General features: G+C 36.7%; 1 protein-coding gene across 1 annotated transcript in view; it reads right to left on the reverse strand.

Annotated features, from left to right (window-relative positions):
• Positions 1 to 2,807: 2,807 nt before the first annotated feature.
• LOC117335123 (protein unc-13 homolog A-like) overlaps positions 2,808 to 17,720 on the reverse strand; it is a 179,480-nt gene continuing 164,567 nt past the window's right edge. The window contains 3 exon segments of the mRNA XM_033895048.1: positions 2,808 to 11,975; positions 12,811 to 12,970; positions 14,059 to 14,380. Coding sequence (XP_033750939.1) covers positions 11,690 to 11,975; positions 12,811 to 12,970; positions 14,059 to 14,380 — 768 coding nt within the window. The 3' untranslated portion in view covers positions 2,808 to 11,689.

Here is a 17,720-nt window from a genome sequence, read left to right on the forward strand (position 1 = left end):
AGCACTTTTGTAGTCATCATTTCTTCATCATCTAATTACACCTATTTGATGTCATAACAAGGTCAAGTCAAGGTCAGAGTAATGTCAATGTCAACCTGAACTACAGAGGAATAAAGCAAGAAAGACATGCCCTATTGGGCCCGGTCCCTCTGGCCCCAGGGGAGCTTCATCCTCCCCAGTCCCTCTGGCCCCAGGGGAGCTTCATCCTCCCCAGTCCCTCTGGCCCCAGGGGAGTTTCATCCTCCTCTGTCCCTCTGGCCCCAGGGGAGCTTCATCCTCCCCAGTCCCTCTGAACCCAGGGGAGCGTCATCCTCCCCAGTCCCTCTGGCCCCAGAGGAGCTTCATCCTCCCCAGTCCCTCTGGTTCCAGGGGAGCTTCATCCTCCATAATTGTATAGAATGTTGGATTCCTTCACTCAACAAGAGGCCCAATGGGCCTGTATCGCTCACCTGGCTCTACTATGTTGATTACCTCTTTATTAAAATATCATAGTAAGCTAGATTTATTCGTATTAAAAGATTTTCTAGTCCTACATTCCAGCATTCTATTGGCCTAATATTAGGTCTTGCAGGCTCTTGGCTATCGCAAAATTATTATTTACAGATTTAAGCCGATTTCACCCCTGTGACCTTTAATGAAGGTCAAGGTCATTTATTTGAACAAACTTTGTAGCCCTTCACCCGAGCATGCTACAGGCCCAATATCAAGTCCCTGGGCCTCTTAGTAATTGAGAAGAAGTCGTTTGAAGATTATAGCCTATTTGACCCATGTGACCTTGAATGAAGGCCAAGGTCATTTATTTGAACAAACTTTGTAGCCCTTCACCACAGCATGCTGCAGGCACAATATCAAGTCCCTGGGCCTCTTGGTTATTGAGAAGAAGTCGTTTGAAGATTATAGCCTATTTGACCCATGTGACCTTGAATGAAGGTCAACGTCATTTATTTGAACAAACTTTGTAGCCCTTCACCCCAGCATGCTACAGGCTCAATATCAAGTCCCTGGGCCTCTTGGTTATTGAGAAAAAGTCGTTTGAAGATTATAGCCTATTTGACCCATGTGACCTTGAATGAAGGTCAACGTCATTTATTTGAACAAACTTTGTAGCCCTTCACCCCAGCATGCTACAGGCCCAATATCAAGTCCCTGGGCCTCTTAGTAATTGAGAAGAAGTCGTTAGAAGATTATAGCCTATTTGACCCATGTGACCTTGAATGAAGGTCAAGGTCATTTATTTGAACAAACTTTGTAGCCCTTCACCCCAGCATGCTACAGGCCCAATATCAAGTCCCTGGGCCTCTTGGTTATTGAGAAGAAGTTCTTTGAAGATTATAGCCTATTTGACCCATGTGACCTTGAATGAAGGTCAAGGTCATTTATTTGAACAAACTTTGTAGCCCTTCACCCCAGCATGCTACAGACCAAATACCAAGTCCCTGGGCCTCTTGGTTATTGAGAAGAAGTCGTTTGAAGATTATAGACTATTTGACCCATGCGACCTTGAATGAAGGTCAAGGTCATTTATTTGAACAAACTTGGTAGCCCTTCACCCCAGCATGCTACAGGCCCAATATCAAGTCCCTGGGCCTCTTGGTTATTGAGAAGAAGTCGTTTGAAGATTATAGCCTATTTGACCCATGTGACCTTGAATGAAGGTCAAGGTCATTTATTTGAACAAACTTTGTAGCACTTCACCCAAGCATGCTACAGGCCCAATATCAAGTCCCTTGGCGTCTTGGTTATTGAGAAGAAGTCGCTTGAAGATTATAGCCTATTTGACCCATGTGACCTTGAATGAAGGTCAACGTCATTTATTTGAACAAACTTTGTAGCCCATCACCCAAGCATGCTGCAGGCACAATATCAAGTCCCTGGGCCTCTTGGTTATTGAGAAGAAGTCGTTTGAAGATTATAGCCTATTTGACCCATGTGACCTTGAATGAAGGTCAAGGTCATTTATTTGAACAAACTTTGTAGCCCTTCACCCCAGCATGCTACAGGCCCAATATCAAGTCCCTGGGCCTCTTAGTAAATGAGAAGAAGTCGTTAGAAGATTATAGCCTATTTGACCCATGTGACCTTGAATGAAGGTCAAGGTCATTTATTTGAACAAACTATGTACCCCCTTCACCCCAGCATGCTACAGGCCCAATATCAAGTCCCTTGGCCTCTTGGTTATTGAGAAGAGGTCGCTTGAAGATTATAGCCTATTTAACCCATGTGACCTTGAATGAAGGTCAACGTCATTTATTTGAACAAACTTTGTAGCCCATCACCCCAGCATGCTACAGGCCCAATATCAAGTCCCTGGGCCTCTTGGTTATTGAGAAGAAGTCGTTTGAAGATTATAGCCTATTTGACCCATGTGACCTTGAATGAAGGCCAAGGTCATTTATTTGAACAAACTTTGTAGCCCTTCACCCCAGCATGCTACATGCCCAATATCAAGTCCCTTGGCCTTTTGGTTATTGAGAAGAAGTTGTTTGAATGAAAAAGTTGACGCCGGACGGCCGGACGGACGGCCGGCCGGACGGACGGACGCCGGACGGCCGGACAGACGGCCGGACGGACGGACGGCCGGACGGACGGACGACGGACGCCGCACCACGGCATAAGCTCACTTGCCCTTCGGGCAGGTGAGCTAATAATGTTCCATTACAAAGATCAAAATCCACTCACAGTTTAGAACTAGGAGCGATTTAAAGAAAATGTTGATTGACAACGGATGCTGCACCATGGAATGAAAGACCAGGTCAGCTAAAGATGTTAAATATAGAACACAGAAAAAAAGACATAAAATACAGGAAAAAAATCAATGTTGCAGGAATCTTTATTCAAACAAGGTAAAAAGACATGACGAGATATCATGGCATTTATCATATATATGTAACAGATGTGGAAAACGGGGAGAACTGTTCTCTATATCCTTGTAATAGATAAACTCCTACACAGAATCAACACGATCATAAAATAAGATGGATGAAACAGATACTATTTCTTATGAATTATTAATAATATATATTAATATAAATATTATATCTATGTCATACGTATGACGTCAACATTAAAAAAAAGAAAAAGAAACAGAAAAAAAAATCTCATATATATATTTATATAGAATTAATAAAAAAGATTGCTGAAAGACTTTAATATGGAAATTCTAATATATAACTGCATTATTCTATTACATATTACATTTTTATAACAATTGATTAAAATTTTGTAAATTCTTGATTGAAACCTGTATACATATACCTACCTAGATATGTACCATCTACTAGTATGCCTGGGAGAATTTTGTTTATATGCTACATAAACTTTATAAATATTTTACTAAATACACTTTAGTACATGTACCAGTGTTTAAAACTTGTCCTGAATTCTAAATTAGGCCCAATCTACCATATGTATCCACAGCTATGGCCCTTCTTATTTTTTTTGTAGAATAAGGGGATAATTTGAAGATAAATACAGCAACTGTTATATAATAGCCATATCAGTTGTGTAATATTTGGCCTAACTTAATTTCTGTCATTTTCCAAACATATACAATTGTAGATATACTGTATCATTATATAAGTACTTGACTGGAGTATACTTTTTTATTTACCATCACTTCCTTTTTTTAGCTTCATGGAATTTCAACACAGAACTTAAAAATTAAAAAGGATCCTTACAATCATAGAAGAGAATGAATGATTTCTAATATTGCTGATCATGTAATCTTTGACATGAATTGGTCATGATCATAATTGTTTACTTTTGCAATACTGATGTTATTTCAAAACACTTTAGGGTGACTTGGTAGGTTAATTGATAATGTCATCAGCCTTTTTCCCTGTTTATCTTAAATTCATCCACCAAGCTTTGTAATTGTCGATTCACTACTCCAGTCTGAAATCATTTTATATCAGAGTATTAATCAACTGTATACAGTGTTTTATCAGAGGTAAGGTTAACAAATATGGATGTTAATGTCGATTTTAGATACTGTTACATGTATTTGGCTTTAAGATGTTGATAACAATTTGACTGGGACACTCATCAACACCCGTACAACTGTACTGGGATGTTCATCAACACCTGTCCTACTGCACTGGGACGTTCATCAACACCTGTCCAACTGCACTGGGACATTCATCAACACCTGTCCTACTGCACTGGGACGTTCATCAACACCTGTCCTACAGTACTGGGACACTCATCAACACCTGTACAACTGTACTTGGATGTTCATCAACACCTGTCCTACAGTACTGGGACACTCATCAACACCTGTACAACTGTACTTGGATGTTCATCAACACCTGTCCTACAGTACTGGGACATTCATCAACACCTGTCATGCACCTGTCCTACAGTATTGGGACATTCATCAACACCTGTCCTACAGTACTGGGACATTCATCAACACCTGTCCTACAGTACTGGGACACTTATCAACACCTGTCCTACAGTACTGGGACACTTATCAACACCTGTCCTACAGTACTGGGACATTCATCAACACCTGTCCTACAGTACTGGGACATTCATCAACACCTGTCCTACAGTACTGGGACACTTATCAACACCTGTCCTACAGTACTGGGACACTCATCAACACCTGTCCTACAGTACTGGGACATTCATCAACACCTGTCCTACAGTACTGGGACGTTCATCAACACCTGTCCTACAGTACTGGGACATTAACCAACACCTGTCCTACAGTACTGGGACACTCATCAACACCTGTCCTACAGTACTGGGACACTCATCAACACCTGTCCTACAGTACTGGGACACTCATCAACACCTGTCCTACAGTACTGGGACACTCATCAACACCTGTCCTACAGTACTGGGACATTCATCAACACCTGTACACCTGTCTGTTGTTACTGGACTGAGACATTATCAACATTTGGGAGTTTTATAAATCAGAGTTAGGTAGTACGTAGCATTAAATGACAAGTTTTGTTACACTAATTAAATGAAGTAATATAATTTGGATTTCATAGATTCTAAATTTCTTACCACTAAAAAACCAAAACTGTCTAAATACTCTGTATATGAAAAGTTCAATGGATTTAAATACAAGGGAAAATTCCCTCAAAATAAACAGAAACTTAACAAACAATATTGATTAGGAATGATAGAATACTGGATTTAATATACATTGTATAAATGAAAAGAAACATACTTAAAAATATAGGCTATATTGCTTGTTGAGAAACTTATAAATAATTGGGATTTCTTTCAACATAAACAAAATAAATCAGAGGTATATGGTATCTTTGTAAGAACGTTACTGTATATTTGTTTACAGCTGTTTAAATTTCTATCATTGGAAAATTTACATATTATCTTTATAAACACCGGAAATATAGTAAGACAGCTCAAATATTTTGTTTTCAGTATAAAATGAATCAATCGCATGTAATTTTAAGTTCCTTTACATATGGCCTGGCTACAGTGGTGATGAATTTAACATATATAGAATTCAATACATTTCAGTATGTAAAATTTTCAATATATTTTTTCTAAATTTGAATATTTTGATCAATTCTATTTTTAATTTCCCGTACTAGCACAATGATCAGATCATATTGTTTTTGTTAAATTCCTAGTTATAAAAAAGATATCCCCAAATCAGGCTTGTAAGTTGATGATAGATTAATGGAATGTGTATTAATCTGAAAGGAATGGAAATTTTAATTGGTCAAACTTGCCCATACCGACAAGTGTATTTCTATACAATAATGAGATGTTTATAAAACTGGTACATTTTCTATATGACAGCTGCTATGTGTAAGCACTATATGGTATTATACATACACCCTTTAACCAACGTGAACATGTTTTATGTACAAGAGATCAAATTGTCTGATTTTGTTTTGCTTGATATTAATTAAAACAATAACTGCAGGAAAAGTTCCAAACAAATTTCCCTAATAACAAGACTGAATTAGTTTGTTTCTGGTAGTTTTACTGAGGGAAAAACCCAGGGCAATTTTAACTGTCTTTGATCTAAATCAAAAGCGTGAAAGAAAAAATTCTTTCGATGTTCTACATCTGCATGCTTTTCTGTAATGATTTCATAAGAGAAAATGTTACAAAATATTACAAAATATTACAAATCACAATCGATCTACACAGTGGCACTCCCACGAACATGATTGGCCATACAACGAAACACAAATATTCAAAAGGAGACAATTCAAACATCAAAAACTAAAAACGTAATAAAAAATTGATTCCACCAAATGCTTTGGCCTAACATATCAGCATAATCTTATGTATATATATATATATATTTAATTAAATTCTCAAAATACAAATACATTAACACTTCTTTATACTATACAAAAGGCATCACTTTTAAGTAATTGAAAAGATTTTAATTCAAAACAATCGTTTTCCTAATTGTATCTTTTCAATGCTTTATACAACCTACACTATTTACACGAATAACAGCGATATCTGAATTCACAGTGAAATTACACTGTATATCAACATAAAAAGCTTGACATTATCTAGTTCATTTTTTCAAGATAACTTAGCATAACAAAATTCCAGATCTCCCAATCTTGTTCACAAACAAACAGTAAAGTGATTTTATAGACTTTTATAAACAAACTCAGTTACCTCCCCTTTTGCAATATTTTTTATAACCACACCAAATTAATTCCCTGTTTTTCACATATCTCCTTTCCTTGATAAAAGGATATATAAATGTTTTCGACTCCTAAAAGTGCATTTTTGTTATATGGGCAGAACATCTTGGAATCAATTTTCATTTTTTCAGTTACAAATACTTGAAACTTGGAAACAGTCCAAGTCGGATTTCAGAACACATTTGCATATGATGCAGTAAAGTATGTTGGGAACAAACTGTTTGATTACTACAGAAATATTTTAATAAAGGCTTTCATTAAGGAGAAATTTCAAACAGTAAGCCTGTTTTACTGTATACACATGTACAGCACTGAAAACTTTTTTTCATAAAACTTAGATATCAGGAGCCAACTGCATGTACATGTATCCTAGTGAAAGAACAAGGAATGAATTTGGATTGGTAAGCTTTTATCGGTACTCGTTGCTATAGTTTATGCAAGATGATTGCATAGTCAACCAAAATATACATGTGATTGTTACATAACATTCTAAAACACATATTTATTTCATTAATTGCAAAACTTTCCAATGATACTTTTCACAAAATCATGTTATGCTTTTAATTCAATATGAAGTCACTTATTTTTTTCATTCATTCAATATCATGACTTAACTCCCTTAGTTAATTTTGTAGTGCAAATGTAATAACTGATCAATTAACACAATTAGTTCACTTTGATTGCACAAAAGAAATCAACAAAATATTCAAAATAAAAATAATCAATTCTAAGCAGTTATATCTCAAAAAAGCAGAAATAAATACACAATCTTGAATTGTAACATTTATACTGTATAACCAAGGGAGGTAATTTTTGGAGGACAAACTTAGTATACATTTTTATATTTATATATTTACTAAATAGCAATCATTATATACTATAGATCCTTGAATCTGCTAACCTACAAAAATATGCTTGGATGAAATGCATTTTTGGTATCATTTGCATTCTAATTAAAATCTAATGATTTAATAATTTAAAACTGTAAGATTATCAAGTTATACTAAATATCAATTTTTTTAGACTGAACAGTTTGTATACAAATACAGTTACTTATACATCAATGATTTTCAAAACTTTCAAATAAATTACCATTCATTTATATATGTAGCATTTTTTAAATAATTCACAACTACATGTATATATTTCCACTGATATACATTATGTTTGAGAGCCTATTTTCTCAATTAGTTATCTCAGAGGTATGGTCGGTGAACAAAAACACCTGGAATTTCGAGGATGGTATTCATACAGAAACTCTGTAGTAAGTTAAGAACTTAACATTCTTTCTCTTCCCATCAATAAGCTCTAACATGCTGTCAAAATACAATAAGATTGCACTGCATTTGAATTTTATGTAAAAGAGTTAAACTATAAAGTAAAATAAAAATGTGAACATATCAAGACAAAATTATCTTCAGGAATGTTTTTGGTACAATTATGTAAAACTTATAGAAATTGCACGTATTGTTAAGAATCTTGAGAAACGTTAGTATTGGCAGTGTTCTCCTGTAGTCCTAATGTAGCTGAGGAAGTACTTCACAACCTTACAACCTTACTAGTAATGCCTGTTTACTATGTCATACAGACTTTTATGAAAAGTTCAGGGGTTTAATTCATTGCATAGAAAAGGAATTACCAAATAACTGTCAAAAACCAGTAGTAATTATTTAAAAAAAAAAAAAAAAAAAACCTAAGAAAGACAACTCGCATTAGTAGATCAGTTCCAGTTTTCAGAATGCTTCCGAGATGTCCCCTATGATAACAATATCCTCTGGTCATTGTATCTGAGCAAGTGTTTCAGTTTATGTCTAGCTTGGTAACAAGTATGGACAACCAAAGGTATGGGAATGGTATCTACGTATATAGAGAAGGCTATCTATATGAACGTGTGATTTTAGTGATTTCTCAACAGTTTCTTACATCCCAGTAACATGAGATTATATGGGTATTGCAGAGGTGATTGTCAAAACAGTATGTTATACGGGTAAAATACATGTTCGAATATATCTATATAATAAAACTCAATCCCTAGTAATCTTAGTGTCATAAGACATTGTATGCTGGCTGGGCAGATCAGTATTGCCATTTATTTTCATCAGGAAAAGTTCCTTAGTCACAGAACGGACAGCTAAACAGCTAAAACTGATTTTACTCATGTGTTGTATTCCATTTTCTGAGGGAATGAAATACCTCAGTGAATTATCTACTCTGGCAGAAGAATTAGGCATGAGTAACATTGCGTGGCACTGCCACACTAGATAGAGTATACACATATTAAATGAAATGGAATGTAGAATACTTTTTAAATTTTGTTTTGAGACAGGAATTAAGATAATAACTGAGAGGAACAGATTATTCCACACCACCCTGCTAATGTCTGTCAAGGCCATCACCCTGCTAATGTCTGTCAAGGCCACCACCTTGCTAATGTCTGTCAATGCCATCACCCTACTAATGTCTGTCAAGGCCATCACCCTGCTAATGTCTGTCAAGGCCATCACCCTACTAATGTCTGTCAAGGCCACCACCCTACTAATGTCTGTCAAGGCCATCACCCTGCTAATGTCTGTCAAGGCCATCACCCTGCTAATGTCTGTCAAGGCCATCACCCTACTAATGTCTGTCAAGGCCACCACCCTACTAATGTCTGTCAAGGCCATCACCCTACTAATGTCTGTCAAGGCCACCACCCTACTTATGTCTGTCAAGGCCACCCCCTTGCTAATGTCTGTCAAGGCCACCACCCTACTAATGTCTGTCAAGGCCACCACCCTACTAATGTCTGTCAAGGCCATCACCCTACTAATGTCTGTCAAGGCCATCACCCTGCTAATGTCTGTCAATGCCACCACCCTACTAATGTCTGTCAAGGCCACCACCCTACTAATGTCTGTCAAGGCTATCACCCTGCTAATGTCTGTCAAGGCCACCACCCTACTAATGTCTGTCAAGGCCACACCCCATTAATGTCTGTCAAGGCCACCCCCTTGCTAATGTCTGTCAAGGCCACCACCCTACTAATGTCTGTCAAGGCCACCACCCTACTAATGTCTGTCAAGGCCATCACCCTACTAATGTCTGTCAAGGCCACCACCCTACTAATGTCTGTCAAGGCCACCCCCTTGCTAATGTCTGTCAAGGCCACCACCCTACTAATGTCTGTCAAGGCCACCACCCTACTAATGTCTGTCAAGGCCACCACCCTACTAATGTCTGTCAATGCCATCACCCTACTAATGTCTGTCAAGGCCATCACCCTACTAATGTCTGTCAAGGCCACCACCCTACTAATGTCTGTCAAGGCCATCACCCTGCTAATGTCTGTCAAGGCCATCACCCTACTAATGTCTGTCAAGGCCACCACCCTACTAATGTCTGTCAAGGCCATGTGTTATGTAAAAAGGACTGCAAAGTATCATATCTCCCGGTCAGTGTTGAAGTGATAACAAGTTTAGAAGATATCCATACTTGTTTCTATGCAAGACATAAACGAAAATGTCTGAACTTCCTTAGATAACCATTTGATAGTGTTACCAGATTGGGCATCTAGGAAAATTATAAGGATTTTTAAATTGCACTGTCAGTTTTAACTTTGGAGTAGTGAATTTCCAAATCTGTGGCCTTTTCACCTTTTTGTTTCTAATTATCAAGGGTTAAATCATTAATGTAAAACTATCATAATAACTTTAAATATCCAAATAAAACACCATGATTGTTTAAATGATTGTAGACAGTATGATTAAGTTAGATGTAGACAATATGACTAAGTTACACCAATGTCCTACCCTGTTAACTATAAAACACAAAAACAACTTAAACACATTAATAAACTATTGATGATATTAACAATATTATTCACAACCAAATATGAGCTCACAATTGTACACTGGAATGACTGCATCCCTTTGTCTGCCTTAGACTTGCACTAGTCCCTAGTTTAATTTCTTTGGGCCTGCTCATTACATCCTCAATGGATCCTCAAGCTGCTAAACCTTAATCTGAATGTGGTCAAGTTTAATATAAGCAGATATTCTGATGACCAGAGCACTTTAAATGTTTGATATCTGGTTAATTGAGCAGGCCCTGTTTCTTAGACTTGCACTAGTCCCATTAGCTCTCAATAACATTTATACAATCTTGAACAAGTCTTGCTGACAGCCAAAATAAGATCATTTCTCTCAATATAGTGGCAATAACTGATGATATGATGGTTTATTAAGACCCTTTACCTTGTTAATGAGTACAAGCACATTGAAAATTAGTGGCCGAATCAATGGAAAATCATGTCTTCATTTATCCCCACGTTTTAGAGACTTGCTCCATAGATTTTCACTGGTGAAGTACAGTAGGGACTTGAGCAAGTCTGTCTCTCCTTCAGGAAAGACAAGTTGACTTTTGACAATGAAATACACAAAAATATACAAAAAGCCCCAAAATAAATCTATAATAACGTGTAAACATTGATACAGAAGACTGTTACCTGTGTATACAGGATCATGTGGAAGCATGGCACACTGTCTAAACCGACAAAGAACACCTCTGAATAGCGACCATCTTTGTATAATAATCACTTGTGTTTAACTTTCAGTCTAATAACAATTGTTCATAGCTTTGTTTAGTGTGTATAATATGGCCTGTGTATATTGACCACCCTTGAATAGTGACCACTTGTTACTGTGTTCTGTAGAGACGGCCTGTAAACAGTGATCACTGTGTATACCGACCACCTCTATAAAGTGATAGGTTTTTGTTACTATCTATCTAAACTCTACACTGACAAGCAGTGGCTAGTTTAATGAGTTCACCTGTCTAAATCGGCAGATATCGGCACCTGTGAATAGTAACCACCTGTATACAGCACTGTAACATATAACACCACAATCCATCCCACAATTCACCTCTGGACAACTTTCTTGTGAGATCAAATGACCATTAGAAACAGGTTAATGGTCAACAAGTGGGAGCTCAGCCAGTTCCGAAGCAAAATCTGTACACAATTAACAAATTCTAATATCATAGATCAACCTTCAGGATATCTCTTCAATATGCCGGCTTTCTGATTTTAATTTCACAAATTCTTTTGCTACTTCGTCATTAGTTCTTTGTGATAGAATTCGTAAAATGGTCCAGCCAGTTTCATCTAAGTGTACTCGTCGACCTAAAGAGCACCAGCATGCACAGCTTCCTTGTTCCACAATATCCCGCAGCTGCATGACCGCCACTCCAATCAGGCGGTCTTCTCGAGCAAAACAATAGTCCTTTGTACAAATGTGTAGTTCATAGGCATCAGGGTCATCTTCATTCCCAAGAATACTGAAACAGAAATTCATATATAGCAAACAAAATTGGTAAAATTAAAATCCAATGGACATCTTCAACACTAAAATTAGACTTGATGAAGTTAATTGTTGATGGACAGACATACGGACCAGGTGAGCTAAAGAACAATGTATTACCAGTATGTAAAGTCTACACTCTGTATCATGTGACATAATGATTCTTGTATCCAAAAATATGGAAATGTAACAAGAGCAATTGCTTAATTACAATGCTGCTTAAAAACCATACGTCATGGTAATATATCATACAATAGTCCATGAATTGATTTAAACAAAGGCAAAAGAACTTCAGACAAGATTAAAATGTCTGAATAAACAAAGAGCAATACGACTCTTTTGAAAATTGTCAAATTAAAATGTTGTTTAGGAAAACACAACTATTAGTCTATATTTATCTTAACTATATTGATACCTTCATAAAGAGTAGTTGAAATGGAGACAGATATATGCCTAGACAATATGGCATATCATAATATTCCTGTCAAATTTTGTGGTTAATTTTATCATAATATTCCTGTCAAATTTTGTCGTAAAATTTTATAATATTCCTGTCAAATTTTGTCGTAAAATTTTATAATATTCCTGTCAAATTTTGGTGGGCGTACAAGAAGTGGGACAGATGTGGCACTTATTAGCATGAGACAAAAGCTAGCAAAAGGCCCAGTCATACATGTATGCTACGATAACTAGGGGCCAGTTTGGACCAAGTGAGCTAACACAGAATGATTTCCTCAAAGATATTTAGTATAGCTGTACTCATATTTAAATTTTTATTTTTCAAGGCGACCTTGGAATAAGACAGTACTCACAAGTGAAATGTTTCATTGAATTTTGGTGACCAGTTGTTACTCTTTGACTTTGTGGAATGTTTGCGCCGCTTGTCACCCATGTGTGGTCCAATCAGATTGACTTCAACAAATGGTCGGAACATGCCTGACGTCTGCCACTTGAGGTCATTAGCTGCCACAACTGTTCACACAAATAAAATTTGATTAGAGAATTTACAAAATAATGTACTTCTTACAAATAACTGATTTTCTGTAAACTCACCTTAAACCATTTTACATATCTAGACCATGTGTTAGTAGTCAATGGAATGCATTTAATATTAGATACAAGAGGCTCAACAGGCTCACCTCCTTCCGATGCAACTTTAAAGTTTATCAAGGTCAATTATGTGGATGATAAGCTGATTATACTTTATATTTGACCTCTGTGACCTTGAAAATAAGTCACTTTAACAAACTCCATAGCCCTTCATCCCAGCATGCTCCAAACCCAATATCAAGACTCTGGGCCTTTTGATTATACCTAAGAAGAAATCATTTAAACATTTTTACATATTTGACACCTGTGGCCTTGAATGTAGGTCAAGCTCATTCAATCAAACAAACCTGGTAATCCTACATCCATGCATACTACAAGCCCAATATCAGGTGTCCAGGACTCTTGGTTATTGAGAAGACTTTACCCAATTTGATCCCTGTGACCTTGAAAGTATATCAAGGTCATTCATTTGAACAAAATTGGTAGTCCTTTCATCCCAGTCTCAATATCAAGTCTCTGGGCCTCGTAGTCATTTAGAAGAAGTTGTTGTTTAAAGGAAAAGCTGATGACAGCCAGACAATGCCTCACCACAGGCAGGTTAGCTAATGAGATCCCAGAGGGATCTTGAAGCCCACATTGAAAGTTCTTTTATTGTTTTTTTTGTAAGATTCATCTTTTTTCTTCTTTTCTTTCTCTTTTCCACATACTGTATTTACCTTCATTACAGAAACCAGCTAAAACCTGTTAAACCTTTCAAAGGTTTTAGCACTTATTAGTGTGCGTCAGCAGCAATGTCTGCGAGAGGATCAATTTCATTGGTTCATTGTTCAAGCTACAACCAATGGGTGACATTAGTCTGCGAGAGGATCAATTTCATTGGTTCATCGTTCAAGCTACAACCAATGGGTGAAATTAATCTGCGAGAGGATCAATTTCATTGGTTCATCATTCAAGCTACAACCAATGGGTGACATTATGTTTGTTAATACTGACATCTGTGGTAGTCTCACCTTTTACTGTAACCTTATGCTCTCCTGTCCCAGGATGTGTAAACAGATCCACCTGTACAGACACTTCCCCAACTGGATCCTCATTACTCGGCTGGTCTTGTGATGTTTGTGTACTGACAAATGTTTTAATAAGCGTGTCTGTTGTTTGCGTATATAAGGACAGGGCATACCGAAGTGACTGAAGTTCCTGACTCTTATCCAGGAATGTCTTCTTCAAACCTTTACCCTGGGCATGGAAGTACTGTTTAATCGTGTCAAGCGCCATATCCAAAACGGCACATTGTTTCGGACTCAGATTCTTTTCTGCTTCTTTTGACATGTCCTGGTTAAAAGAAAATATTCTCAAGGTGAAAACTTTCCAAAATAACTACCTTTCCTAATCATCACAACTTTATCAAAACAAAGGTCTTATTCCAGAACTGGTTTTATACATATTGTATATATATATAATATAATTACTTTTAAATGGCATGAAAATATTAATAATTAAAACTTAATTAAAATGATCAATCAGTCTACAAAAAAAAAAAAGAAATATTACATATAAAAGTAGCTTTTGCAAAAACAAGCAGACAAAAGGAGAGAATTTAATATAAAACGCAACCATTGAAACAAAACTTGAATTTGATTTTGTTTTTCATATACCAAGTTTGGTTAAAATTGGACTATTATTTTTTTACTAAAAGAAAATTTATAAATTGAATTGTTAACAATGCCTTCGCCCCTGCTAGAGTAGTAAGACCTGACGAGACGAAAATCCATTAACTCTCTTAACATTCCAAGTATTGAAAGTAATAACACAGGTTAATGTCAAATTAAATCTGAACCTGCATACATTTTTATATCATCCCCGAAAAAGAAATCATTGAAATGTATTTCTAATTTCAATACTTATAAAACTTTATTGTTACAATGCATTTTGTTACCCCTAACTGATAAACCTCTGTACAATTAGCATAAAAAGGTGTGAAATGAAGAAATTTGAAAGTAGGCATGTGAAGTCTAGACAATAAATAGACACGAAAATTCTAGTATTCTACAAAACATCAATTGGTAATTGAAAATCTATTAAAATTTAACATTTAATTAAACATAAAATTTTAAAGATATGACAGAAAGTCAAATTAGCAACTAAAAATTAAAATATCTGCTAAATGTTTTAACAATAAAATAAATATCATAACTGTATCTGTATCTACAAAAGTTAGTATATTATAATATATAATTCTACCAAACAGAGATTCAAATATGTATAAAAATGTGCATTCTGTTATGTGCATAAGAGTATACAGTTAGTATACATACAATTAACAATGAAGCAAGCAAGCAAACAAGCAAGGAAAAGAACAAATATCATAATACTGATTTCTACAAGAAGAAAAGTATGTCATCAAAACAAATAGTGTCACAGTGTTTAACAACAAAGAGAGAACCAAGGATTTTGGGGTGGGATAAGGATGCGACAATCATGACGGACATTGAAGCGTGGGTTCACCTGAATCATGGGAACATTCATGGGCAATTGGCTGACATTGTTGAATAGCAAACGGGACACATCTTCTATCTTAGCTTGGGCCGTACCAGGTAGAGGCAGGAGCTGAAAAAGGACGGACGACTCTTGATCAGCGATATAAAGTCATAACCACGTCTCTGGCACTATTTTCCAGAATCTAACCTGTGTCACATGACCTTTGAATAGTGTCATGTGGGTGTGGCATCCTTCTTCTTGAGTCTTTTGTCTGTCAAAATGTCCTTCAAATGTCAAGATGTGCAAATTTCTTGAAATATTATGCTATAACAAATATGGAACATTTGTCATCTTTGCATCGTGCAACCTTAACAAGAGGCCCAAAGGGCCTTAACGGTCACCTGAGATTTGAAATATTTCGGCCAACTAAATTGACCCTTTTTGGCCCCGCCCACCAGCCCGGGGTCAACCAGGGCCAACATGTACATACCATCAAACTTTCATACCATGCTAATAATTTGAACTAAGTTAGAATGAATTCCAATACAAATCCAACAAATAATAGTCAAAAATGTGATTTCCCTATATAAACTATAGTAAAGTTTATCCCCTACCCAGGGGCAAACGTGAGACCCCAGGGTCATGAAATTCACAATTTTGGTAAAGCACCTTAAGACCCTTCCATCTATGAAGAGTATTTGATTCTACCATATCTGAGAGTAGAGAAGAAGATTTTTGAAATTTCAGTCAATTTGACCCTTTTTGGCCCCGCCCACCAGCCCCTGGGGGTCAACCAGGGCCAACATGTACATAACATCAAACTGTAATCCAATGCTGATAATTTGAACCAAGTTAGAATGAATTCCAATACAAATCCAACAAATAATAGTCAAAAATGTGATTTCCCTATATAAACTATAGTAAAGTTTACCCCCTACCCAGGGGCAAATGTGAGACCACAGTGTCATGAAATTCACAATTTTGGTAAAGCACCTGAAGAGCCTTCCATCTATGAAGAGTATTTGATTCTACCATATCTGAGAGTAGAGAAGAAGATTTTTGAAATTTCAGTCAATTTGACCCTTTTCGGCCCCGCCCACCAGCCCCTGGGGGTCAACGGGGGCCAACATGTACATAACATCAAACTGTAATCCCATGCTGATAATTTGAACCAAGTTAAAATGAATTCCAATACAAATCCAACAAATAATAGTCAAAAATGTGATTTCCCTATATAAACTATAGTAAAGTTTACCCCCTACCCAGGGGCAAACGTGAGACCCCAGGGTCATGAAATTCACACTTTTGGTAAAGCACCTGAAGAGCCTTCCATCTATGAAGAGTATTTGATTCTAACATATCTGAGAGTAGAGAAGAAGATTTTTGAAATTTCAGTCAATTTGACCTTTTTTGGCCCCGCCCACCAGCCCCTGGGGGTCAACCAGGGCCAACATGTACATACCATCAAACTGTCATACCATGCTGATAATTTGAACCAAGTTAGAATGAATTCCAATACAAATCCAACAAATAATAGTCAAAAATGTGATTTCCCTATATAAACTATAGTAAAGTTTACCCCCTACCCAGGGGCAAACGTGAGACCCCAGGGTCATGAAATTCACAATTTTGGTAAAGCACCTTAAGACCTTTCTATCTATGAAGAGTATTTGATTCTACCATATCTGAGAGTAGAGAAGAAGATTTTTGAAATTTCAGTCAATTTGACCCTTTTTGGCCCCGCCCACCAGCTCCTGGGGGTCAACCAGGGCCAACATGTACATACCATCAAACTGTCATCCCATGCTGATAATTTGAACCAAGTAAGAATGAATTCCAATACAAATCCAACAAATAATAGTCAAAAATGTGATTTCCCTATATAAACTATAGTAAAGTTTACCCCCTCCCCAGGGGCAAACGTGAGACCCCAGGGTCATGCAATTCACAATTTTGGTAAAGCACCTTAAGACCCTTTCATCTATAAAGAGTGTTTGACTCCACCATATCTGAGAGTAGAGAAGAAGATTTTTGAAGTTTTAGTCAATTTGACCCTTTTTGGCCCCACCCCTCAGGCCCCTGGGGGGTGGGGACCATATAATTCACAATTTTGGTTGACCTTCAGCCATAGAAACTTTCTGCCAAATTTCATTGAATTTTGTTAAGTGGTTTTGGAGAAGAAGTCGAAAATGTA

This window comes from Pecten maximus, chromosome 9, assembly GCF_902652985.1.
Source record: "Pecten maximus chromosome 9, xPecMax1.1, whole genome shotgun sequence".
Lineage (NCBI taxonomy): Eukaryota > Metazoa > Mollusca > Bivalvia > Pectinida > Pectinidae > Pecten > Pecten maximus.